General features: G+C 41.7%; 1 protein-coding gene and 1 long non-coding RNA gene across 2 annotated transcripts; one reads left to right on the top strand and one right to left on the bottom strand.

Moving 5' to 3' along the window:
• Positions 1–978: 978 nt before the first annotated feature.
• On the top strand, positions 979–12,361 carry LOC128914041 (uncharacterized). Its single transcript, XR_008468165.1, has 3 exons — positions 979–1,085; positions 6,887–7,028; positions 11,832–12,361. It is a non-coding gene; the product is annotated as an uncharacterized LOC128914041 (long non-coding RNA).
• Positions 11,064–24,689, bottom strand: IL20RB (interleukin 20 receptor subunit beta). Its single transcript, XM_054212569.1, has 7 exons — positions 24,632–24,689; positions 19,595–19,721; positions 18,681–18,871; positions 15,713–15,837; positions 12,234–12,384; positions 11,768–11,913; positions 11,064–11,165 (listed from the first exon to the last, which is right to left on the bottom strand). Exons 1-7 carry the CDS (start codon positions 24,687–24,689, stop codon positions 11,064–11,066), a joined length of 900 nt encoding a protein of 299 aa, XP_054068544.1.
• Between the last annotated feature and the right edge of the window lie 2,835 nt (positions 24,690–27,524).

Here is a 27,524-nt window from a genome sequence, read left to right as displayed (position 1 = left end):
TGTTGTGAGAAAAACTACCTTTATGAGTTATAGCTAAACCTATTTCCTTTACTATTTCTTACAGGATCAGTGTAAATCATTATTACTCAGTATTTACTCGAGCATAAAACGAATTTGACCCAGAGGATTTAAAATAATGGTAGCATTTGCAAAGGAACCCTTTCAATCAGGCCGTGTTTTTCACTAGTGGGGAACAGAAGCAACATTCACTAAAATGAGAAGCCACCCTGCTTTTGGGCCCTCTGATGATGACGGGGAGCGTGGTGGGATTAGTCTAGTTGTTTCTTTGATACCAGCAGTGTCAAATGCATGGGATTATAGGCTGCTTTTAAATCAACATTTAAAAAACCCTATTAGCTGTTCTTTAAATTCTCATTTCTTACAGGTCTCTCTTCCTGGCCTTCCTCATGTGTTTGTATTTTCTTTTTCAGCTGTCACTGGACTGAATTCCTGGTCCCTCCTTCCATTGTGGGTTGGACACCTCCTGGTAGCTCATCTCTGCTTTTCCTCTGCACCACAGAGCCAGAGAATTCACTTGTTCCATTCATTTGTCTTGCAAATGGTTCAAAATCTCCTTTTCCATTCAGATTTTTCCTCCTTTGACAAGAGAGATCTGCATAACTCATCTTTTTCTTGTTCTTTTATTGTGGCAAATATGGATTGTTGGTGTGCCTCCAGTATACTTCCCCCGTCCCCATTCTGACCAGAAAAATGGTACATTTTTCCTTCCTTCAGTCACTCAACAGGATTGACTTTCATATTTGGAGAAGAAGGTTGGGATGGAAACACTCTACATCTTTCCCTCCAATCACTACCATGTATGTTAGTCGACTGTGCATAGGTTGTCTTCTCTCCATTCCAAATCTAGGCTACCTTTTGCTGTTTTCACCTCATTTTTCTTTTTTTTTTTTTTTTCTCAGAACTCTGACCCAGAGTAGTCTGTGATCAGCGATGCTTAGCACTCCGAGCTCACAGGCTGAGCTGTACAATCCTGTTGATCTAAGAGATGCTTCCAAGACGTTACTGATTTTTTTACAGAAATTCAGCCTTTAGCAAATGACAGTCCCACTAAGGTATATTTGAAGGTGAGCTGAATATTGATACCATATGAAATCTCGGTCTTCAGCTTAACTTTTGACTTGAAGTGTGCCTTTCATGCACTTTGCTTGGGGGCATTGAGTCGAGCACAAGAAGATTGCTCAGAAAATTCTTCCTGTTCCTAAACTGGCCAGGCAAAAAATGGTTTCTGACAGTACTGTAGCAAAGACATTTAGCAGTCTTGACAGATAGGAAAGCAATAAAACAAACTGTTGATTCTCCTGTATGTTTTTCCCATAATGATTTCCTCAGCCCAGCATCACTGGTCAGTCTACAACCCATTCCTAACTGCTCTCTTCAGAGTAGCTGGTTTGGATATTTTAACCAGTTGTCAGTGTTGCCCATCCTTTCTTGGACGCCAGGACTGTGCCATTCAAAGACTATAGGCACTCTTTCTCCTCATAACAAATGGGGTCTCTGCAGCTCTCTGATTTGCAGTCTGTCCCAAACAGAGTTCGATTAATCATCCAGCACCACTCTCTGTCTAAAAACTGGGTGGTTCGTGTATTTGTAATAGGGTTGGGATGCTAACAAATTTGTACTTATCTGCATTTCATTCTTCCAGCAGCTGATGGAGAGGGAGATGAAAAGAAGTGACAGGCCTGAGTCATGTTGTAAATCGTGTCTAGGAGGGATGACTGGCTGAATTGCCTCAAAAGGCAGTTCAAAAGGTCAGGGCTGAGGAATTGAGATATTCCCAGGGCCATTCCCAATAGGCCATTTACATGTATCCACCTATTCGGGGAGTGAATAAAATGTAATGGTATCCTACTGTTGTCCCTGAATGAGAAGTGTTTCTGTCTTGGGGTTACAAGAATTATTTCCTCACAACCAAGATGCATACTGTTGGATTGGATTGAGATGAAAGTTTAATTAATATTTATTACTTTTGTTAAGACTAATTTTGCTCAGATGCATTTAAGTTATTACAAGAAGTTACAGACTCACTTAATAAGAACACCAGAAGCAGAATTCACGTTCTTTATTGCTACAATCAAAGAAGCATTCTTGCATATCAAAGCCTTAATGGCAGCTTGAGAGCCTTTCAATATTCGTAGACTCCTTAGCCTGGCAAAAAAGTAGCCTCAGAGCAAAGGAAGCCACAATAAACATAGCGATGCTGAGAATCATGCTCTTTTATAACCCAGGCATGTGAGTTCCATATTTGGGTAAAGTTATATATGTTCATATCCCACTGTGCCTAATTTGGAGGTGCCTAATCCACTAACTATATTTATAGCACTTCCATTTTTTTGAAACATTGCTAGGGTTACACTGATGCTACAATAGTTGATCAAAATCTTTTGAAATCATAGTAGATCTCAGAAACATCGTGTCCTAGCCCTTGTGGCAAAGCAACCAAATTTGAGATGGATTTCATAAAAATTTGACTTCTTCCTCAGAATGGACTCAAGCTCTGAAATAGCATTTTAACTCCTCTCAGGTATCACCTTCCCCTTCCTTTTTTTTTTCTTTTTAAAGACATTTTTTCCCTTCTATTATCAGTATACTTTTAAGGACAGAAGCTAGAAAGTTTAAATAACTGTAGTTTTCAGTTTCTGCCTGGTAAAGGAGTAAACTGTGTACATTTAGTGTAATTTACGTGACGAATAATGTTGCTTATTTGTATGTCCATGTATTTTATTCCCATAATGAGGATTCATCCAATTGCCCAGGCATTGTAGATGGTACAATATGATTTGGCGATGGGATTTTAGTTCAAAAAGGGGTGGCAGGCATTTGTTTGAGCAAGGTCTGTACCCTGGTGTTCATGTTTCCGTATTTTCTCTGCAGAAATTGTAACCTGTACAAAATGCATTTGTGAAAATAGACTTGAGCAGAGCAGGAGAGGCTGCTTACACAGAGGGATGGCTTTTTGATGGGGCCAGTATGACTTGCAGAGAACGAGCGTACATTCTGTCAGAAAAGGCGTATTCCAAGCCAATGAGTCAAGAGCCCCCAGGCTGTGCTCGTGATCCCAAGCGGTGTTGCTGGCTCGGAGACAAATGGAAGCAGGGTAGTGACCCTGAAGGGGAGTGCAAAGTTTGGCAACCACAGGAAGGCAGGACAGTCAGGTTGGCTCTAGAAGCTGAAGCTGAATTTTACAAAATACTGCATTTGGTCTATATTGAGACGGAAGCTACAGGACACAGCAAACTTATACATTAAAAATGTATAAAAAATCAGCAAGCAGGTTTTAAACATTTTGATGCCAAATCTGAATTTGAGTAGAAGTCTTTCCCCCTGGGAAGACAGCAGAAGACAAAGCAACAAAAGTGAAAATCAAGAGATTAATAGTAAAAGCAAAACAGAGAGGAAAAGATATCTCTTCATGGCAAAGCAAGGTAATTGCATAACTGTTCCAAGTGGAAGAGAAAAGGTCAACAGGCAGATGACAGGCTGGTGCACAGAAAGCTTTTGCCTAGCAGGGGACAATATTTCACTGCGCACTGGAAGAAAAATGAATGATTATGCAGCAGTGACTAAGAAAATGCCAAACTGTATGGACAATATGAGAAGCTGAGAAGGCCTGGGTAAGACTATCCCATGATGACACCCGTGTCATGGTGAGAGACATCCTCTAAACTGCAGGACATTTGAGGTAGCACCAAATTCAGCAGTGATGGGAACAGCGTCAAAATTAACAATGAAGTCGTACCAGATGGCAGAAGAGGGAGTCAAGGCCAGGACTTGGCAAAGAGAGGGAAAATGTTAGCCATCAGCCTGTCTGGATAGCAGCAGGAGGGATGAGATATATGAGCAACTTGGAGGACAAGCAGGACACTACTTAACAGAATGGAAGCGTAGCAGTGAAGAGATAGGGATTATACATGTCAAAAGTGGGAGGTAGGTTTGAAGACCACAATATGTTAAAAAGTGTAGAGCTGCAGCTGGTTTGTATCAAAGACCACTTTCACAGGACTGTGTGAACTCCCTGGCCTCAGGGGGGCAAAATGAAAGAGCAATTGTTCAAAGGGAAAATGCAATCAATCTGGGAACTTAAATGGGAATGAAGTTGCAGGAGGGAAAAAGTTCAGCAGCAGGATAAGGACTGCCTGCCTTGGATTGTATTTCCAGGCTCACAGCTGATCACGAATATTTACTCTTCTCAACCCCTTCCTTGACTGAGTTTTGGATGGGGAAAAGTCCTTTCTATTCTCAGTTTCCTGCAAGGTCTCAGGTAGGGACCAATTTACCTCTTCACTTGGCCTCTGAGGTTGTGTGCATCTTTGAAGAGGTCCCCATTTTTCCACCATGTGGTCTAATGGTAGTCTCGCAATCATTCAGGTCTCACAGAAGTTGATTATTCTGCATAGGTTAATATAACACCCGTAACACAAAATGGACTGCATCATTTGATATAGATACAGAGCACTCAATTAAAATAGTTCTGCCAAATGTGAATTGTAGAATATTTGTGTTTGGAAGGGCTGTGTGGAGGTTTTTGATCCAACCCCTCCACTCCAATCGAATGTCAAACCTACATCAAAACTCCTGGAGGCCTTGACAAATTCAGTATTATGCCCAGTAGTGCTTCTGTCCAAACTTAAGGAGACATTTTTTCACTGTGAGGGCAGCCAAGACAGTGAACAGATTGCTGAGAGAGGTTGTGCAATTTCCAGTTTTGGAGATTTACAAGCCCAGACCAGGTAAAGCCCTGAGCAGCCTGGTATGACATGAGAGCTGACCCTGCTTGGAGCAGGGGGTTGGACTAGAGACCTCCTGAGGTCTCTTCCAGCCTGGATCATCCTGGGATCATATGAGGAGCTAGGCACCACAGCTAGCATTCAAATCTCCCACTCACACGCAGTAATTCTAGGCTGAATATTGGAGTAATTTATCCATTTTGTTCATAAGGAACAAATATTCCAAGCACATCCATTCGTGAAAGGTAATCCTATGCTTTCAGGAATAAAGATTCAGCACAGGAACCTTTATAAACTCCCTCGCAGTAAGCAAAGTTGTTACAAATTTAGTTCAGTTTTCTGCCGTTGCTCTAACTTCTCCAGAAGCTCCTTTGATATGTGATCATCTGTTTGCCCTGTAGACTCCCTGGCAAGCATCCCACTTCTACAATCTATTATTAGTTTAGATGTTTATAGGAAATTGTATCTCAAGTTCTTTTTGTCCTGATTTATTGTGTGTTTACATTTAATCAGACAGAAATTGCAATCCCTCCTTTTTTTCTCATTTGGACATGACTTCAAGTTTTTGAAGGATGCCTTATTGCTTGTATTATCATCCCTCACCTTGCTATTTCACCATGCCAACGCTTCTCTGCTCTTCCAAAAGTCTTTTTTAACAGGTGGAATGTATTTACTTTAAGCCTCTGCTGTGTCTTTAAATAGGCCTTGTGGTCTTGATTCAGATGTCTGATAATAATGTAAAAATTTAAAGAAAAAATCAAATGCTGTTAATGTCCCAAGAGAAAATGAAGATAGAGGTCCACAGCTTGTTTGTAGAGGAGGTTGCTTAAACGCCCTGGGGTCAGTGGCTGGACAGCATGTGTCCAAGGCCAGCTCTGATATGGTGCACCCATGTCACCTGGGATGGGCCTGCTGCGGAGAGGACTGTGAAAATCCTTACCAGGACCTCTCCTCTCTGTTGGGAGCTGCCTTTGAGCCCAAGCCCTGGCCCGTGGTCATTGCCAGAGGCGACGCTGTAGCTCTGTCTGTGCCTTCCCATGTTTGATGCCCCAGTCCTGACCCACCAGACTCATCACTGCAGACTTGTCCAGTGACTGGACCTGACCCCAGACATTGCCCCCAGACCTTCTTGTGTGGCGACTGGGGAAGCTGCGCCTTTTTGGGAGATGGCAACATTTCTCACCTTGGAGCCAGCTCACCTTACCTTGCAGAGCCATCACTCTCCTCCCGGGTCCGTGGTGAGGAATGATAGACTCATGCGGCACAGCAGACCCTGGTGTGGGCAAAGTTAGCCATTAGAATTGTAAAACACAGCCACACCAGGAAAGTTCAGGCTGGCAGTTTGTCCTGGTCTGAGGTAGAACAGAACCAATTTTGTTTTCAGCAATTTTACTTTTCAGCTAAGCCTCTTCTAACTGCACTTTCTAAAATTAACAGCATATTCTTCAGAGAGTGTCTGCTTCTGGAGTGATAACGCCTGATGTTTATAGTGAATACCAAGGAATGGTATGCAGAGAAGCTCCTGCTTATACTTATTGCTAAAACAACCAAGGCCAGCTAACTTTGTTATGTACCAAGTTGGAGGGTTGGAAGTGGAAGAGTGTAGAGGGGTCGCACCTGCAGGGAGGAGCGGACAGGACAGGGCACCCAAAACTGACCAACAGGGTATTCCATCCTGTTGGCATCATGCTCAGTAAAGAAGCTGAGGGATGAAAGGGGTCACTCTCTTTCTTCAATGGCTGGCATTCAAGGAGCACTCTGTCTGTTTGTCTGCCGTGATCCTGATCTGTGTGTTCCTGGATCCAGTTCAGCTCCCATCCATCGCTGAATCCGGTCTGGGACTTTTCCCACTGCCTGCCAGTGACATGGTCATCATCCTGGGAGCTTGATACTGGTTTTATGTATGTTGTATATATTTAAATTTTTTCTTATTGACATTATTATCTTCCCTTTTTAATATTAATATTTCATTAAAGTAGTTTTAATTTTCTTTTCAACCCATAAGTCTCTCCCTTATTTTCTCTCCCTTCTCTTCTGGGAAGGGGGAGAGAGCAAGGTAACGAGAACATCTGTCGTTCTTTTAGTGGCCAGCCCAGCTCAAACCATGACACAGTTTCCTCAGTTTCTCTATTTTACTCCAGCGCTGAAGATCTTGTGAAGTGCAAGCTCCTGTCAAACCTCGCTCTGGGTCTGAAGGCCGTCGGGGTGACCAGGATGTCTTCAGGGTAGGATCACTGCCTGCTGGCCTGCACCAGGAGAGCATGTCCTTGGCTATTAACAAAGGTCTGTGTTTGATTTTGAGCAAATCACAAACATTAAACTCCTCAGAAGTAGCCATTTCTGTAGTAATAGCTAAGTTATAGTCCATACGCTGAATGAAACCAAATTAGGGCTCCATGTGCAGTATTTATGTGGGTAATTTCACTTAACCTTGCCATCTTTTAATTCCTTTTATAACTTGATTTAGTAATTCCTGAAGTTTTTTATAGTTCCATTTATTCAGAAGACCACAGGAAACCTGAACTGAGTAATTTTTAGTTTCTGCAGTTTTGTACTTCAATAGCAACAGAATTGTCTGTACATAAACTCTTTGAACAGTAAACACCTTTATCAGTAATGTTAAGTTGTTTATTATCTTTGTAGCACTTCATTTGCAGGACACTACCACTTTCACAAGAAATTGAATTGATTTGTAGTCAAAATAGTGATTTTGGTTACTTTTTGATTTTGTAAGAAAAAAAGGTAGCTTTTAAAGGGACAAAACCATACTGTAGTAAAGCAGAAAGTAGTTTAAAATGGTAATTTATCAAACTAAAGATTTCAGTTTGATTGGCCAGTGAAATGCTGGACTGTATATTAATGTTACCCTTAAAAATTGCTAATGGTAATATACTTCTAAGGAAATATACTTCACAGGAAAAATTAGGCTATATTCCAGCCAGTTAGTATCATGGAACAGGTAAATTAATTCCTTGCTTTCTTGTCAACCCAGTAATACCAAGTAACCCTTTTCAAATGTTCATGTAATCAACAGTTTTTATGCTGATCTGCATGTAATACACTGAATCATTTTTTCTTTAAAATACAGTCTTTTCAGCATTTCTTCTGTTCTTACAAAGTGTGCAGGAAAAAGTTGGGTTTTGGAATCACATCCCACAGGTTACATGCCCCATAGAAACAAAATTCGCTAGAAAGGTGACGCAGGTTTGTGCTTTATTTTCATGCAACATTTTTTGAGGAAAGTAAAAAAGAAGTATTTTGAAAGAAATGGAGCCACGTACTACCACATCAATGGAAAGAAACAGAGCAAAGTTCATCAGTACACATTGCTGCGGTTACTTGCCTGGCCCTTCTTTGAAATGTAGTATCATGATGGTTGTGGGAGCAAAATCAGTTATCAAAGGCAGCCGTTGCCATGACTGCTAAGGCACAATTAACTCTTGCAATGCACGGAAATGAACTAAAGGGAGTGAGTGATGGCAGCTGTCTACGCCAATGCCGTGGTACATGGATGGCAAAGGAATTGCTCTTGTTCTATACCATGATTTTAAGGCTTAACAAAATGCAGCACACACTTCAAAGTGAGAAGCTTTCCAGGGACTTTCAATCAGTATCTCAAATGTGGCTTCAAGTCTCTACAGACACAAACTGGAATATCCTGATGCAAATTGCATATGGTTTTGCTAAAATGGCAGCGGCACTTAAACAATTCCCTTCCATCTCCCTATTGTAAGAATTTTTTTCAGGTGTTTCTTTTGTTTAACATTGAGCAGTTTTGTACAACTGTTTAACTGCTTTATTGGCCATGAGGAAGGGCATAAAATCTGTTATTGCAAGTGAGAAAGAAACGTATCCTTAATGTGCAGCTGGAAAATATGCGCTAAAATAATTTTTAAAAGCCCCTTACATTCAAGGGCCTTTTCTTTCCCTGCTTTCTTCCATTTCCCTAAACAATTGTCGGTACTGCCATAACGCAACAATGTCAGGGGGGAAGAGCTAGGAGGAGCCACTAGGGCTTTCATACCTATAGCCATGGAATAGACAAGCACCAGGACAGTTTCCTGTACGGCAACATCTCTGTGGGGCACACAAGAAACCAAGGCACTGAACTCATCCAAATCACTGGGGAACAAAACAAGAATAAATGTGAGGCACTCCCCAAATCAGCTTTACCACCAAGGCCTCTACAGTGGGGAGCTGTGCCTTGAAAATTCAAGCACTGGGCAAAGCCGTTTAAGGAAATGTTTGATGAAGAACCCATAGCCCTGCAAGGGAGAGCGCTTCTGCGCTGTCCTCCATAACAAATCATTGCTCTCCACTGCCTGCTGCCAGAATCACCCGGTCACTGGTTGCCTCCCGTTGCAGCCACCCCAGCTGGGTTCAGGAAGGGCAAAAGCCCTGCTGGGCCCCTCAGCGCTTGCCATATCAGTCCATGCACATGCCCTTCTCCTCTTTGCTCAAATCTTCTCCTTGTCTGGGCCCACCATCATATGGGGTTTTGCAACTAGGCATTTCTTAATTAATTATCAGCAACCGTGACAATCAACCCTGAGTCTTCAATGTTCAGGCTTGCGCAGTTTTTCTCACCCTATAATTTGCTAAAAATTTAGCAATACCAATTTTAATATTTAACACCAAAGCACTATATCCTAATATTGACCAGACAGGAGTAAAACAAGCAAATGGGCTGCAACACAAAAGAAAGGTGATGGCCAGGGACCTGAGCATCAACTGTCTCAACAGTGAACATAGAGGTATGAATAGTCCTGAGTCACTTCTATTTGTTTCACGGTGCTTTGTTGCCACCTGGTGGCCTGATGCAAGACTACAAGAATGACATTTAAAAAGGCACCTTCTTTTTTAAGAAAAAGATGTCTTGCATTTCATTAGATCCGCAGATAGTTTTAAAAAAAGCTTTTCAGCTCAAAGTCTTTTCATGCCCTGCTAACGCAAGTCTCTAATTTACAGGTGATGGTGATAAATTACTTTTCTTCAAAGTGACAGCAATAATTGCAATATACGCAACAACTATATTTTATTTGTATTTAGAAGGAATTTCTCTTTGTCTTTTGCAACGTCCTTCCTTAAGGTAACAAGGTATCTGAAAGATAATGGTGTCATCAGGCCTGGAATGGCCACTAACACGGTAATGCTGGATTGCTTGATCCATCCACCCTGATGTTCCCCCACTAGCCACGATAAGCACTCCTGTTGCCCCTCAGCCTGGCCCTCCTGACTACAGAAGCAGGTTTGCCTTGTGAGAGATAGTCAATGTCCTGCTTCAGGTGTAGTGTTGAACCACAGGGATGCCCAGCAGGCACCCCGGACAATCCTTACCACATGATTTGCACATGTTTTTGTCCCTTTTCCCGTTTCTCGAGCCTGCATTTCTCTGTCCTTCCCTTACCTTTCTCCGCTCCAATCCCCTCTCATTTAAACAATTCACCCCCAATTATCTTTTTCCTAAAGGTCTTAGTTTTCCTTCATGCATATCCAGCCTTCATATTTTTGACACCCTTGCCTAGCTGATCTTGAACCTATATAGTATTAGCAGTGCTGTTGGTCTTGCAAAGCTCTGCTCCTCCAAAGGTTCTCAGTGCTCCCTCCAGACATCTCTGAAGTCTGTCTCTTTCTCACATGACGCCTCCCTAAGCACTGGTGAAAACCCATGCCTCATGGTGCCGTCTGTAAGTTTTGCTGGCACTGTACGTTGTTATTTGTCACATGCAGCAAATTACTATGTTGTGTCCAGTCATTGTCAACATCCTTTTCAATGAGCGTAACCTCAGGTCGGGGCCTGCAGCCCTAAAGGCAATTTTTTCCCTGCTCGTTCCAGCTGGTTTAGCCACGTAAGAAGCTCTTACTGGCTGCTTAATTTCTTTTAAAAATACTGAGGCAAAAATACTGAGGCTGAAATGTTTTGGAACTAAGGGACTGGGCTCTACATTTATTGCTTTGGTCCAATCCTGGTGGCTGAAGGGTGGGCTCTGCCTTGGGACTGTCGATGTGGCTGGCAGAGGTAAAGGGAGCATGAGTTAACTCGTATCTGGTCATGGGTATGGATATGAAGGGATAGTATAGGAACTGGCGGTTCTCACCTCTGCTTTTTATGCAGATGGCTGAAGGTGCTACAAAGAGGACCGGAGCAGGCCACATGCTCATCATATACAACACCTTTGGTTTGCGGCAGCTTTTAGACACATACAAAACAATGTTACTTATCAGCAGTCTGAGGAAAGTGGCTCTGCTTAGAAGATCTGTTTCCACAGGCTGTTTTTTTCTATCTAGGGTGCTCTAAAGTGTTTCTTGAATCCACAGTCACAGAACTTCTTCTGAGGGGATCACACGCACCATCAGATCGCATTGTTCAGCTTCTTCACTGCCACACAGTATCAGCTGTGCGGGGGCCTCTGATACTTTCTGTAAAACAAATGCATTCACTCAAACACCCCCAGACTGATGAGGTTGTCTGTCTGTCTTCTACTTTTCCCCACAAACCCTTCCTCTCATCTTTCCTGCCACAACTGCCCAGAGACCCAGTGCTCAGGAACCCACAGCCACAAAAGCTGCTGCCTGCTTTCTCCCTTGAACTTGACAGCACATTTAAGCTACTGACTTAAACGTATTCCTCCTGAGTAAGCGAGAAAAGAGGCTGCTTTAGATGATTGGTTTCTCCTCACCAAGGAGTTGAGAAGCTCAGCTAGCACCAAGGGACATGGAGCAGTGCTGCCAATGACATAGCTGTTTTGTTCAGGGAGCAGCTGGTCAGGCAGGGTTAGTCCATGCCTCCCAAGCTGCTTCTCCACAAGCCCCAGGAGCGTTGTCCCTGGTCAGGGCTCGAAGCGGAAGGCAGTGACAGCCATGCAGCCATCTCATATGGGCTGCTTGACCCCTGCAGCTCAGCTCATCACACTGGAATGAACAAGGTTCCATATGCATGTGTTTGATTTTTCTGCCTGCCCCATGCTGCCGTGAATACCCAGCACCCTAAAAACCAAGAAAGCACGGTAAAAAAGAGTTACCAGTGTGGCTGGCAGGACAGCAATGGGACAGCAGGAATACTGAAAGATTTTACTTGTTTTCCAGGTAAGGAAAGGCACGGTCAAAGCAGCCACAGCGACGCCAGCAGAGGAGATGAGGGCAGTAACCAGCCACATGGATGTGCCACCTAGAAATAACAGAAGCAGCAAAATTTCTTAGAGAGACTGTGAGGACAAACCACAATGCAGTCAGCCTGCACCCTCTGCGGCTGCTCTTCCCACCCACCCTGGTGAGATCCTTTGTCAGCACACTCCAGGAAAGGATACCAGTGCAATGGGGCCGTGCTTCTAAGTCTTCCTTTTTTACCTCCCCCAAGGAACAAATGGGCAGCACATTTGCAAACAAGACAGGAGATACTGCGTGGAAACAAAAGGAAGAGCTAGATGCTGGGGTATCCTTCTTGGCCATGACTACACTGGGGGAATAAGAAGGCAGGCTGGCTGTTACCTTGTGCCCTCACGCACTGTGTCTGGCTGAAGCTGCTGCTTCTGTTGATTGCCTCGACGTATGTCTGAGCTTTTACACAATAATCAGGTCCCGCCTCCATGGTGTCCAGGTAAACCACGGAGTTGACCTCTTTCACCACCTTCTGCTGCATCTGCCACAGGCCCAGGAGAGAGAGCATCAGAACAAAGGGTAAGGACCTAATTGAGAACAGGAGTCCTAATATGATCCTAGCTCAGACTTTGCTGGGAGAAAAGGAAAGAGCAGCAGGAGATGTCCAAGAGGACTATGTGAATAAAAGGAGAGAAGGAGAAAAGCAGCAAACAAGGAAGCATAGTGGAGTGCAAAATGAGACCACACGCATCTAGAAGGTTAGGAGGGGATGGAAAGAGGGAGCTGTGAGCCAAAGAGGCAGAATGATCTGACTTTTTTGCTGGGATACCAAAACCATGCTGGTGCTAGCATGAAATGACAGGAGTGCCAGAACCATGCTGAGATAGGGGTGTGAGAGCTGTGCCATGACTGGAGCACAGAGGGGGGATGGACTAGATTAGTAAGGAGCGCGTGAATTTGGTGTGTGCAATTGTAATACGCTTCAGCAACTCTTAAACAGCATATGAACACCAGTACATTATTTTCTTGCAATAAATAGGACTCCATTAAAAGTTGCTATTCCCAATCTCCCCAGTCATGAGAGGACAAGTAACAATTAGCTAGTTGCTCCTAATTCTTGCTGTGTTGCAGATGCAAAGCCTGCTTTCACAGAAGGCCTGATTAGCCTCCAGCATCACAGACATACAGACACATCCAACAGGGCCATAGGGCTCTCCTGGCAGGGCGAGTCCTTCTCTCCATCAAAAGATCCTTCTCCACTGAAATGTGATCTTGAGGGCCATTAGTTCAAAAAGATTTCAAGAACAAAATCAGGTCAATGACTACCCAGGGTGTGTAATCTCTTGCAAAAATATCGAATCAGTCATGTCAAATGTGACAATTATTAAAATAAAAATTAAGAGTCCCAGCAGAGAACTGGACATGTACTGACCTGCAAACCTGAAGCTTGTGACAGTCCAGTTGGTAGAAACTATTCTGAAGTTTGGAATTAATGTTTAGGTGATTAATAACATATACTGAAGAAGAGTTAACATTTTATTCGTAAAAAGCAATCAAATACAAACCTATATGGTTCTTTCTAAGGCGTCAGAAAGCTCATGGACAAGGTTGATCTTAGAATCATAGAATGGTTCAGGTTGGAAGGGACCTTAAAGATCATCTCATTCCATATTCCCTGATCATCTCCCCAACTTCCCTGGGCAACTTGTTCCAGTGCCTCACCACCCTCACAGTAAAAAATTTCTTCCTAATATCTAATCTAAATCTCCCGTCTTTCAGTTTGAAACCGTTACCCCTCACCCTATCATTACACTCCCTGATAAAGAGTCCCTCCCCATCTTCCTGTTTATTTGAACTACTTGTTTACTTGGATTTCCAAAAGGTAGTAAAAATCTATTTCAAAAACCCATTAAGCTAACAACCATGGGATAAAAAGGCATCAGAGCTCTGAGGGCACTGATCAGGCTGTAATGTTGCTGACCAGCCCTGCCTGCCCCCCTGCCCCATCTTCACCCTCCTGTCCATGGCCTTCAGTCCAGTCTGAGCTATGCTAGAGGTGTGCCTGTCTCCAGACCTGTCTCCAGGATAGACCTTTGTTAAGCACATTGCAGCCTCATCCTCCAGCCCTGTCTCCTTTTTGCTCCTGGTCAGGGTCTCTGGACAGACCCTGGGCCTGGTTTATTGCTTGCCTTGTCTGGGGCTGGTGATGGACCCAGTCACCAGTACCTGGTTCTGCCCACTGTGGTCAGACCCTCTGGGTCTGTGCCTCACAGGGTGGGGCGCTGCTTGCACTGGGATCACCCTTGGCTCCTGGCTCGCCTGCTTATAGAGTGCAGCCCTGCTCCTGCTGATAGAAGACAGACTTTTGTATGGTTAAATTGCTAATCCTTTCTCAGAGTGAAAGGAAGTCATGGTGGAGACTGATGCAGATCTGTGCTCACCATCATATTACTACATGTGATCAGTAAGAAAAATGAAAACTGATACATCCTCATGGTACTAAAAAAACACTTCAGAATAATAAAGACGACGGACAACTGTGAAGAACTACAGGAGGATCTTGTAATAAAATGACAAGTGAAATTCAACACAGATAAATGCGAAATGAAGCTCATGAGAATTATTCCCCTTCATTTTTACAGTCAGTGACTGGACTGTAAGTCAACCATCAGAAACAGGAACTTGAGGTTCAGGTTTTGGGGAAAAGTCAGCTCTGTGGTAGTCACCCATATTAGCAATTTCTGGGAAAATAAGAGCGTGCAGACCTGTTTTGTTCTATTGTGCTAACCCATAGTGCTCCTGGACCTTGAACTGTGCAGGTTTACTCCCTGCCCAGCTTGGTAAAGGCAAAAATAGCTGCAAGGGGTTCCACAGGGAACTACTAATTAGTCTGTGAGTCCTTGGCCCGGAAAAAGATGCACAATATAAAACTATTAGAGTGGTGGGGAAAGTGAATATGGAATAACTGTTCTCTTTCTCTTCCCTAAACCAAGATTCAGACTGCACAACAGTTAAGCTGCAGAACTCCTGACTACAGGAAGCTGTACATGCTAAAAGTTTACATAGCTTGAAAACAAGAACAGATAAATTAATGGGGAAAAAAAAGTTCATCAAAGGCTATTAATGATACCATTTCTGGCTCAGGAATTTCCTGGAGCTGTGTCTCTGAAATCTCAGAAAATAATCATCTAAGTGTAATTACATGCAGGCTCTCCTCTTATTATCTTCCTTGGTCATCTCCATTGCCCATTGGCAGAGAAAAGATACTTGGGTTGATGGTCCCATGATCCGACCGCTTTCACACTTTTATTTTCTTAGGTGCCACGTAGCCACCAAGTACGCAGGAGAAAAAAAAAGAAAAAAGATGTCTACTGAAAAAAGAAGGACTTGAACAGAACATAAATTATCACTGCTTCAGTATTACCCAGGTGTAAGCAATGCCCTCAGCTAAGCAAGTTACAGCTCGCTGTCAAAGTCAAGCTGTTTTACAAAAAACTGTGAAAAAACTGTCAGCACCTCAGTGTGACACCTTAATCTTGGTCTGAGTAAACCAAATGATGTTCAGAGAAGAAAGTCATCATAAACACCGTCAGTTCCTGACTTCTGTTTTCTTTCAATAGTTAAGGTCCCTGTGGGGATTCCTCTTCCCAGAGAAAGAAATGTGGAAAGACCAGACAAACTTCTCCACAGGCATTAGAGCAGACTATGAGTATGTGCAGAGGACTGTGGCACACATTGATTCCAGGCAGGTCCTCCAGCCTCACAGCAGGAGCTTGGATTGGGAAACAGGTCCTGGGCAATGTTTGTAAGCTTTCACTCTAAGTGTGTGGGCTCTCTGTTATTGCCCAAAAGCCGAGGGTAAAACTCACCCTACTCTCCTGGCCCTTCTTCCAATAGAGAACAAAGAACTGAAACGCAGGCCCCATGTCTTCCAGCTCCACTAGTAAATGACACCCATCTGCTATGACCTTCATCAGAGGTGGGGTCAGGGAGGCTGCCAACACAGAGAGAGCACCATTGTCACGTTAGAGGCAACCCTTAAAAACTGTCTTCCTTTTTCCAGCTAGGAGAGGAAGGGAAGCTGCCATCATGAGCACAGCAACATTAATCTGGAATAATAGCTGGTTGCTTCAGTGGGGCAGAAACTTCTCTCTGCTCTACCTCTCAGTATGTCTAGATACAGTAGCAGACTTTGAGCAGGAGGAGGACCGTGACTGGCATTGCAAACAGGAGTTTGGTAATAGCTGAGTTGCACAGAACTTGAAAGGTTTTGAATTTTCTCCAGTGGAGGAAGTGTCTGGCCTGAGGGTCCCATGTGATCAGCAGCAGCAGAACCAGCTGGGCAACCAGAAGTTGAGACACTAGATCACACCAGTTCTGCTCCTGGGCGTTAGCTTAGCACTAACATACAGAATAGGAGCTGTGAAACCATAGCTTCTTCATGGGAATTTTGGCAGTTACTCAAAGGTGAAGGAAAAGCAATATGAGCCTCAGGATAACTCTGGCAGTTCCCATAAATCCTGATTTTCTTTTAGTATCTATGTGGTTTTAGATAGACTCACGCTGATGACCTGCTGTGACTTAAGTTTTTGTAAACGTATGCAAGTAAGTCTAGGCAATTTTCTTCATGCTTACTTTGATATTCAAAGCTTGGTTCAGTCTGGGATTCTGCTATGAGGGGTATTAGTGAAACAATCAGAATCAATCAAACATGGCTGAAACTACACACTCTACATTTGTGAATTGGGAATCAAGGCAGTACGGAGATCGTATTCTACTTCACTACTTATCTGTGCCTTTCTTTACCACTCTCATAGCTGAAACTGGTTTCAACCTCTTTGCTTTCAAGAAAGGAATGAGAGCAATGTATAGCCACATACAGAAGAGTTGTTGTTACTAGAATTTGCTCTTACATCCAGTGAATTGCCATTAATACTGAGCAACAGGAAAATATAAAATCTGAGTATATTCATGATGAATGTGCCACGAATGGGAGGCCTGGAAAACTACTTTATACTTCTAAATTAAAAGCTGAGAATCTCCTTAACACAGTGTCTCAAAATAAAAAAAAAAAGTGTTAACATGATTTGGAGGTTAAAAATAAATATTGGACTAATGTATTAACAAATGGACATTGCAAGAAGCAATTACTAAACAAACAGGAGCATTTATATTTATCTCTGTGCTGGCACACTGGATACCAACTATTTGAATTTTGACAAATGAAGAAGTAAGACTGACTGAATAGTTAGTTTTAGGAGGATCTTTTAAAAGTGTTTTCCATGTGTTATTATACTTTATGTGTATCTACACCTAAGACTTTGACACTGGAGCTATTTCATCTAGAAGTACTGTGGCCTGTGCTGATGCCCTGACTGTCTATGAACCACATACGGAACCTGTGGGCTGTACTTTGAATTCCTTATTTCCTCTCAGACTCAATGACAGGTTTCCTAAGAGATGTGAAAGCAGGGACAAGGGAAAGTGAGCAGTAAAAATGGATAAGGACAAGAACTTACAGTGACTTTTCTTTCTCCTTTAAACATTTGTCCATATATGCATATTCACATTGCAGCCCATTGCAAGCTGTATCCCCTGAATTTTCACAGCTTAGACAGAGGATTCTATTGAGGTCTCTAAGACACAGGAGCAAGTTGTCAAATACTTCACTGTACCATGAGAAAGTTGATGCTTTTCCTCATGAATAGGGTCAAGTTAAGGAATATCCTTCCCCAATCTCTGCCTGACAGTGTGGTCTGTGGCTCCATTCTGTGCCACCATAACTGCTGGAAAAGGGAAGGATTTTTCATCTAAAGCACTGTCTAGAAAACACTTCTACACCAAGAGACATACTCACCAACTTAGGTGGCACTTCTGATGGTGCTGCCTTGACTAAGTGCTCTGTGTGAGTGAAGACTGCTCACTTGTGAAGTAGTAGATAACTTGCAATGACAGATAAAGATCAAGACAACTCTGGTCTCAGACAGGCAATTTCTTCCCTGGCTAAAACTGATGACTGCTGCCCATCCCCGACTGAGAGCTGCACTCTAATAGTGACCTCAACAGAGGTTTACCACCACAGTTGGTTTTTTTTGCTGGAAGCAGTTGACTACATGGCAGAGAACAGGTAATGATTCCAGAAAACCACTGGAAATAGTATGCTAATTTTAGGCCACAGCAGATCCTTGGGTTGAGCTCGGTCTCAAGCTTTGCAGGAGTTGGAAGGATATGGATAAAATACCCTGCATTGCTAGGACTGCAGCAATGCTACTGTTTCCATTTTTCTTTCCTCTTCTGAGGTTACTTCATATATCTGACAACATGGGAGGAGGGAATCATGTCTGGAAGGGAGTGGGATTTTGAGGATAGCATAAGGCAGAAAGAGGGTGACATGGCTGTTTTCTAGGGTAAGTGCTTCAATAGGATCAGGTTCTGGACCCTCAGACGTGACTAGATGACATGGATTAGATGGAGTACTGGCAGCAACCCTGATACTGATCAGAAGTCTTTGAAATCAGCGGCAAGAAAAAGCCAACCCAACTTGCCAAAAGAAATGCCTGGAGTCTTCTTACTTATCTGTGAAGCCCTTGAAATTCAAGCCCTGTAAATTCAGCCCTGCTTCAGGAGGAGCTGATGTCCAAGAACACAGCATGGCTGTCTAAGACTGAAACATCCCAACCCAGCATGAGAGGAGCTGAGAAGTAGGACGTGCTCTGTGCATTTATGGGCTTTGCATGATGTGCGTAGTACACAAACATGTCCTTGAGCAATCCCTCAACACCAAACTCTGAGAAATTAACATGACCAATACAGCTTAAGCCAAATAGCAGGACTCACTTGTGATGCGGTTGAAGAAACCTTTCAGCGTGCTCCACTCTGATCTTCTAGCACCAACATCTGCCCTTACACGCAGGTTATAGGCCACAGTGGCTGAGATATCCTCTGTTATGTTACACACGGTGGCTGTGATGAGTGAACATTCACAGATGGGAATCCAGCTCTCATTGGCGTACTCTCGTTCATACTCCCTGAGGAAAAGAAAGCAGACAGGCAACAGTCTGATAGGAGATATATCTGTGACATGGGCTAAGACTGCTTGCTAGTTCTTTCCTGGTAAAACCACTACTGGGATACACTGGGGCTGAAATACCAGGAGTATATGAAACCAGCATGGGTGTATTTTAGATCTTATCTAGAGAAAAGCTCCCAGACCAAGCTTGTTCGTGAGCCAAATGCAGCATGATACTGTAGGAGGTGTGGATAGCCAACGCAGTGTTGATGCATCAAATCCTGCCCACTCACTTGACTTGATCATCCCTGGTAAACCAGAATTCCAAAGCCATACTGTGATAGAAGTCATAGCTCAAGATGTATCAGAAACCTCCTGTAATGTGTGTTAGGTGTTTAAAAGATTAACACTGAATAAATCTCAAATGTTTTCTCTTTCCTCTTCTAAATAAACTAGCAACAGGTAGTCTTCCTAACTTTTTAATTCTTTGGATAGAAGCTGTTTTTATATGTGGGCTTAATGCGCACCTTGGATTACTCAGGTATCTATTAACCTGTAAGCAGTCTCAGAATCAGAGCGAAAGGATTTCTTTTCTACGACTTGTGCTCAGCAGCGCTGGAGAATCAAACTTCTCTTACACCTGTGAGCTGAATAGCGCTCCAGACATCCAAACAGTGCAGGATTTTAAGTCTAAGTAAACAGTGTTCAAAGAGCAAAAAAGAAGAAAAAACCCAGAAGTTACCCCTGAAACTCAACAGAGTATCTCACAGTTTCTCCCCGGACGATCACAGGACTCCAAGTTAAGAAGTGTTTCATGTTGGTAGAAAGAATAGAGATATTCTGAGGTGCTGGCAACAAAGCATCTTCACCTAAAATTCCCAGCAAAAGACAAAAAAAAGAAAGAAAGAAAAAAAGTATATGAATGTACTAGGAAAAAAGCTTAGAAGAATAATGCAAAACTGTGTTTTGCATCAGAAATACACATGCTTCATTTCACTACTGTCACTTCAGTGTTTGAAGGCATTTTACAGAGAAGAAGAAACGACAACCAAAGAGCAAATGACAGGGCAGTTAGGCTGGTGCTTACAGAGAGGCAAAGGATGTCTTTTCATTATTTCAGAGTTCTTCATTGTATCAGTAAAACATTGAGAAAAGGTCAAGATTTTATAAAGCCATCCAATTCCATTTTAATGAAGTCAAGTGAACTCTATAGACTGTTCCAATGGATGCCATGGTTTGAAATGGTGCTATGTCGTTCCAGGCTTGACTGGACTGGACACTGTAGAAGATCCTAGCTCTGGTACAGTTTTTTCACGTTGCAGGATTCTAGTAAGGTAAGTGCTTGTAGGCTGTAATCAAAGTACCTTTTAATAGAATAAACTTATTCAATGGACTATAAATGAAATTATTACATTACTCTCAGATCGTCAAAGCGTAAGTATGGGATGGTACCTACAGTGTAGTTAATTTTATCTTATGACATCTTAATGTAAAATCCTTAGCAGTGTTTGAACCAGAGCATAGAAGGCAGGATTCCCCATGGGCACATCCTGCACTACACTGTGGGAACGGACTTATCTCTGTTCTGCTACTTCCCAGTCCCAAGAAAATGATATTCTCTCTGCACAGCAGGGAACGGTTCCCAAGGAACCACTGGAAGGGAGGAATGGATGGAGCGCTTTCAACCAACCCAGTATAGCAGTGGTCTTTTCAGCACTCTCCCAGAAACAAAGTAACTGTTCTATCACAATATATCTATGTTACCTAAAGATTATTTCCTAATAATTCTGTTTAATTACACTGGTTTCACTTAACAAGGTCTATCTTCCATTAGTCTTTAGCTGGTGTCTTCTTTTAAGCTGCATTTACAAAGTTAACCAGCTAATGTCAGTTGTTTTACACAGGATCAAAACCAGGTTGACAAGTCCATGAGCACGTTTGTTTTCATGACAAGTATTCTTTTAAAGCATTAGAACAACATCAGCCATCTTTCTGCCCTTAAAATATTCCCTATTTTAAGTATTCCTATCCTATTCCTATTCCTAAAGTATTCCTATCTTTATAAAATCCCTAACAATGTGGAGAACCTTGATGCCAACTCTGTTATAATTCTTTGGTATAAATTATATGGTTCTGTTGACACAATGCTCAGCCATTCTTTAAACTAAAAGTCAGGTATCTGTGGGAAGAGGAGCTTTCTTCCTTGCCATTTAGATAGTGGAAGAGTCACTGTCTGCCATATCAGCAATTCTATCGCTTCTGGCCAGTTAGGTGTTCATTCTACTGTCAAGCCACTTTTTGTCTGTTAAAGAAAAAGAAGTCTTTATTGACCTTCACTGTGCAGCTCAACCACCTATTTGGTCTCTTGTATTCTCCTTGCTTCTCAACATTTAGATTGTGTGCTACTACTTTTCTTTGTACTCTCAGTTCCCATGTAAATTTGGGGAGTTGGCATACCTAAGTGTGTGAATTACACAAGAGACTTCAGTCACATGATCAGACACTCGTTTTTCCACAGGACTCATACACACAATGATGTCCAGGTCTAAACAGGGGTGAACTGCATTGGAGTATTTCCTAATTTTTTAAGTCCTTGACTTTCGGACTTTTCGGATATATATTTTTTTGTATTCAACAGTACTGAACCCTATCTTATTAAACTGTCTAGAAAACAATTTTAAAAGAAGACGATAGTTCTGAATTGGACTATCTACCTTTTAATAGCTAAAATATTATTTTGTGTGTGGTTGAGACCAATCTTCATTTCCTGGCTATGCTTCACTTAGTACACTGGTTTGCCGGTTTGCTGGCAAAACCAGTGACTCTTCTATTGGCACAGTGAGACCTGTCACCTCTCTTCAGCTGAACCGCAAAAGTTTGTACCCAGACACTAAGGTTTCTTTTTTCCTTTCATTAGGAAAAACTCTGGACCTAATGACAGTGTATGTGTCTCTATTAAAAATGTTCACTGATTTAGGTTTCTGTTTGGTATTAATACATTTAGGATGGGCACAAATTCTGCTACTCATAAGAATTCTTCTCTAAGAAAAATAAGATACATAAAAACCTAATACTTGTGTGTTACCTACAGAGCACATTTGCTGATTTTTACAGGGCCACATACCTTCTGTGGCAAAGCTATAGCACACAGCAGCTATTCATTCAGTGCCATGGAGTGTCTGCAATTTAGTGTCAAAAAACTACGTCTCCAGTACTGCAGGTAAGACAGCGGTGTTGGGGCATAGTGTTACGAACATATAGATCATACTAGTTTGGACATCTGCCTTCAGATGAAGAGAACTGCATCCCTAGAGAAAGATATTATTTACCTTTCATAATCATAGAATATAGAAACAGATATCTGTGTGGGTATAAGTATACATATATATGTGTGTGTGTGTGTAGTTGTTACATGTAAAAATTATAAGATTTTCTGCTTGTAAGGTTAAATAATTAAGTAATCATGAATGAAACTTATGATTCAGCTTTGGTATGTGTCACTTGATTGTATGTACAGAGATGCTTATAACTGCACAACCATGCCATCCTGCAAACACAGTGGAAAGACCACAGGACCAAATTAAAACGGTGTAAAGCTAAAACTTGAGATCCTTTCATAACTTAAAGAATCTACAGTTAAAAAAAAACCAAACCAACATTTTTGTAATCAAGTCTAGTACATTTGTCCATCTTACTTTTCAGTTTAAAATTACTTAAATAAACCCTGATAAAATTCCATTGCTCTGGGATAGATTTTTATACCCTTCTTTCTCAGTGAATATAGAACACAATGGTACAGAACATCATTACCTGCTGTTAGTTCATCACTACCATCACCACTACTTACTGTTAAATGTAAGTGAACACTGCAAAAACATTAATAAAATTACCTCCTCATTCATAATAGCCTCTCCTTTCAGGGGCTCAACAAACACAAGAAGAAACAGTAACTCCAAAATCAATGTTGCATAGCGTTCAGAAGTGCTTTACCTCATCTATGCTTTTTCTGGCATGCCCCTTAAAATTTTATATACAGGCTGAGAAATCCTTCCTTATTGCTGTGCTGATAAGCATTGCCTTTTAACTTCCAAGCATTGTACCATTTAATCTCCTTTTTCTAATCTGGAGGACAACAATGTCACCAGCTTCTTGTATCTTTGAGCATGGTCTGCCTGTCTGCATTTGAAGAAATTCCAGTGAAGGACAATCTGACAAGGTAATTCTGAACCCTAAATATTCATAGAATCATAAAAAATGAGTAATGTCTGTAACACCCTAAAAAGCTGAAGGAATTTCTTTGTAAGCTAAATGGTGAAAATGAAAGCCATGCATCTTAAACTCCTAGAAACACAGCATTTTAGACAACAATAACAAATTACGCTAAACAATCTCTTTAGCTATAACTCTAACCTGAAGGCTCTGGGAACATCCCCTCCCTCATTTACCAATTGCACAAACTCACTGCGAAAGGCAGGGCTCCAGTACATACACCCTTGCCTGTTTTTCTCCCCAGCACCCGGGATACAAAGCCTGGACTCCCAGGCTCAACAGCAACACACTGTCTTCTAACCTGGTGTGTGCTCTGTGCAACCGCAGGGGCACATTTGGACATAAACATTTGATCAAAAAATGTTCTTTGCTCGAAAAGGTGACTAGGACACAAATTTTCATATTCAGGCCATGGCCAAGAGAATGGGAGACCCAGTGTAAGTTACCCCACTTTTCTCTCCTACTGTCTGTCACAGTGTAGAAGACAAAATTGGACAAGTATGCAGCTGAGCAAGGCTGACAGTCAGTACACACAGGTAACATGGCTCCTGTGCGGAAATGTCACAACTAGTCAGGCCTTAAGCAAAAATACAGTAAAAATAACCCCAAATTTCTTTAAAGAATAGTTGCCCAGCTTTGCCACCTTTTAAAAAGCATTTGTCATGATCTTCCCTATTCCACAGAACAAACTTTCAGAGAACATGCAACTCGACACTGAGCCAGTGGTTTCCGTATCTAGCAACTAAGAACTATAAATAATGATTGAAAGTGTTTTGCTGGCCAAGGAAGTTACAGAATTATTTTTTCTGAGGCAGAGAACAAAGTGGAGCAAGACACAACTTGAATTCAGGAGCTAAGATAGCACATTTAGAAATACAGAACTGAGCAAAACTGGAGCATTCTGGCAAGCCATGTTTGCTTTCCGGAAGACTGACCATTGCAAAACCACTGAAGTGTCGTTAGGAGATCTGAGGCCAAATTCCTTCTAGGAGATGTGCTTGGAGCCTGGCATTTACTTGAAGAAGCACGTTACAAATTTCACAACCTCCTCCCAGGGTAAAGGAGACCCTCAGTGAACATTTTTGAGCTATTAATTAAGACTTTATACCCTTCCTTTCTGACCCCGCACCCACTCCCCACTCCACAGGCAGGACAGCCCCTGGGCTCAAAGAGATCAGCATTAAAAGAGGACTTGAAAGTTCAGCTTCTGACAGAACAGCAAAAGAGCAGAGACAAATACAGTATTAGTAAGTTAACTTCCTTCAAACTGAAACTCCCCTTTAGATTTCAGAATTGACTTGCAGAACATAGAATTTATGAATTGTCTTCTTCCTTTGCTTATTCTAGTATTAATTATAGACAAAGAATTAAAATTCAAGATCACCAGACATCATACTATTTGGCTTAAGTTTTGTAGAGGCATTTCTAACAAAAGGACAAAAGCCTTTTTGTTTCTCACAACCCCTTCATATTCTGACTTAAGTCAACTGAAGATATTTTAGCCATTTACCTGTGAGATTTGGTGCAATCAGACTACCGAGGAAGAAGAAGATGAGCTTTAGTGACATTTTGCTCACGCTTGTCGCCTTTTCCTGCATTCATACCCTGTTGCACAGCCCAGAAATTTCCCTTTGTCGACAGAGCGCCCTGTCTGAGCCAGCCATGATGCCAGCGAAGTGGAGACTCCAGGGGAATATTGTAAATACTGCTTCTCTGCGCCAGTGCCAAAGACGTACATACATTGTTTTTAAGGGTGTAGTTACAGGGAGTGCCTGGGCACTTTGATGCCAGCATTTCTTTACAGGTCTGTGCAACTGCTCAGCTAGATGGCATAATTCTGTTTCACTTAGTTAGCAATTATTTGTATTAAACAAAAACATTATAAGGAGAAAACACGATTCATTGGATATTTCCATGTAGTTTATATAGCTGTAAATGCTCATTTTTCTGCTCATCACCCAAACTAGATAAATCACGATGCTTTCAAGCACCAGGAAAGTTCCCCAGTATTACTAAGGCCTGCCTGTAACCGCAGAGGTGCCACGAAGGACTGGTGTAGAACAGCGTGCCTCTGGGCTGGCAGGAGGATATTCTGTGCTCCAATTTATCTTCAGTTATCATCTACTGTTTTTACGGCAGCTGTGTTGGGTGTGTACCAAGGAGGATATTCTGTTTTCAGGTATGATTCAGTGCATTTAACAGTATTAGCAATGAGATAATATGCTTCTGCTGGGAAGCAAAGTAAGTATTTGCAGAAGAAAGGGAAAATTTAATTGTCAGTTGAAAAAAAACCTGTTCTCTTGTTGTACCGAGAAGGTATAAATAAAGCAATACTGAGTTTTGAGCTATCATTTAGTTAGGCCTGGGCAGCATATCTGATTCTTCACTGGTTTATATCTTGTGGTGCCGTAAACATGGGGATGTATGCACTCTGATTAAATATTCAGACATGAGTTAAGAAGTATCTCAAAACCCACATGATCTGTTGAATTATGCCTCATACCATGCACTTTATTACTGAAACAGATGCACAGAAAAGAGTTTGCATACAGTTTGCAAGAACTATATTGGGATCAGGTACACAGCTAGAAGTTTTCCTTTCCAAAGATTTCTTGTCTGTGAGCCAGTCAGCTCCTTTTCAAAGGTGGGGAAAAGGAATACAGCCCCGTATCACAGTTATGAGCAATAAAAGAGGTAGAGCCATAATAATAAGGATTGCGGCTGTCCTGAGTTATCAGCAAGCCTCTAAAATGAAAATTATAGTAATATTATACTATATTTCCTTCCTTGATTATAGCCACCTAAGGCACAACATAAGCATAGAAATGGATTTGTAGGGCATCTAAAGAAAACTTGAGGTGGAAGCTGAAGGTAGTGCATACAGAGGTCTAAATTGTGCAACACAGGAGGCTTGGGATAAAAGCGATTATTCAGATTACAGCAACAATAAAATAAAAGTGACAAAATACCTTCTGAGATTTTCCCTTATTTTGAAATGCTGTATGGAAATACTTGACTTGAAAGAGATAGAACTTGATATTTGACTTGAAAGAGATAGTAAGCCTGGATGTAGAGAACTGATTCAGTTATTTTCTCGCTTGCAGATTTGGCGTCTTGGATAAGCAACCTGATTTTTCATCAGAAAGCAGAGCACTGGACTTAGTTAAAACAATGACTTTAAGCACTAAAAAAAAAAACCCTGAGAAAAAGTTTAAAAATTCACAGACCAGTAGAAGTCAGTCAGAACTTGAACCAGATCAGTAAGAAACTACAGGTAATTTCCACCAGTTTCCTACTTTGGAGGCATTCTGGATTACTTTTGCTCATACAAATCAATGCAAAATGATGCAAAACTATTCAGATGGTCAGTTTAGCACAGTTTACCATCAGCATCACAATCATTTGCTCAGGAGAGGGACAGAAATAGGTTTCTGTTGCATCAAATTTGACTAATATAATTTTGATGATACTCAAAATCTACATCCAGAAAAAAGAGACTGTGCAGCCCTTGCCATGCTCTTTCAAGTCAGCCACCAGTTTAACCTTGCCAGGAAATAGTGGAGAGTTGGATAGAAAGGAAATTGGCAGAATATGTAAACAGAGTTGAGCTTTTGGTATGTTTGATACAAATGAGACTCCTAAAATAAATTGGCAATAAATCGATTTATTAATACTTGGGTAGATTTGGCTTTGCAAGGGAAGATCAGCAAAAGAAAGACAAGGAGATACTGAGAAACTGTGGAATTTGCCATAGAGTTTTAGCAATTTTTGTAGCAGCGTGTGAGGAAAAAAAGCTGCCACTACTGGGAAAGGGAAAAATTGGCTGCTGTAGGGCCTGTGAGTACAGCTCTGTTTGTAATATGTGTGATTGGACAGAGAAATTCTAAAATAGGTCATGACATTTGCCAAACATGTTTGTAACAATGATCATTCAGTTTGTAAAACAGAGGAAATCAGCAGTAATGCAAAAGGTAAGGAAGATAGTTCAATTATTTGCTAATATTCTGAAAAAAAAATTGCTCAAAACCCAAAAGGACATTTACAAACATAAGTTTTGCTGATAGATATGTCAACATTTCCTAAGGAAATACCCAATTTAGAAGGATATCAAAGCAAAATATGTAAATCTGATTCATTTGCTTACTCTCTTAGTAAATTACAGCAAGTTTAGCTGTGAAGTTAGCTATTATGTGTAACAGAGTTTCTAGGTGAGTGAAAATCATACAACTGGTTAAGAAAGCTTGAGAAAAACCAAGCATGCTGGGGAAGAAGTAGTTACCAAGTTGAGCTATGCAATTAGTTGCAGGAAGAGAGAATATATATGAAATAGGCACTTGCTCAGAAATGAGTTTGAAATGTGTGCTGCTAGAACTTGAGAGGGAATTTCTGATAGCCAAAGAGTT

This window comes from Rissa tridactyla, chromosome 8, assembly GCF_028500815.1.
Source record: "Rissa tridactyla isolate bRisTri1 chromosome 8, bRisTri1.patW.cur.20221130, whole genome shotgun sequence".
Lineage (NCBI taxonomy): Eukaryota > Metazoa > Chordata > Aves > Charadriiformes > Laridae > Rissa > Rissa tridactyla.
This window is presented reverse-complemented; position numbering and strand designations above follow the sequence as displayed.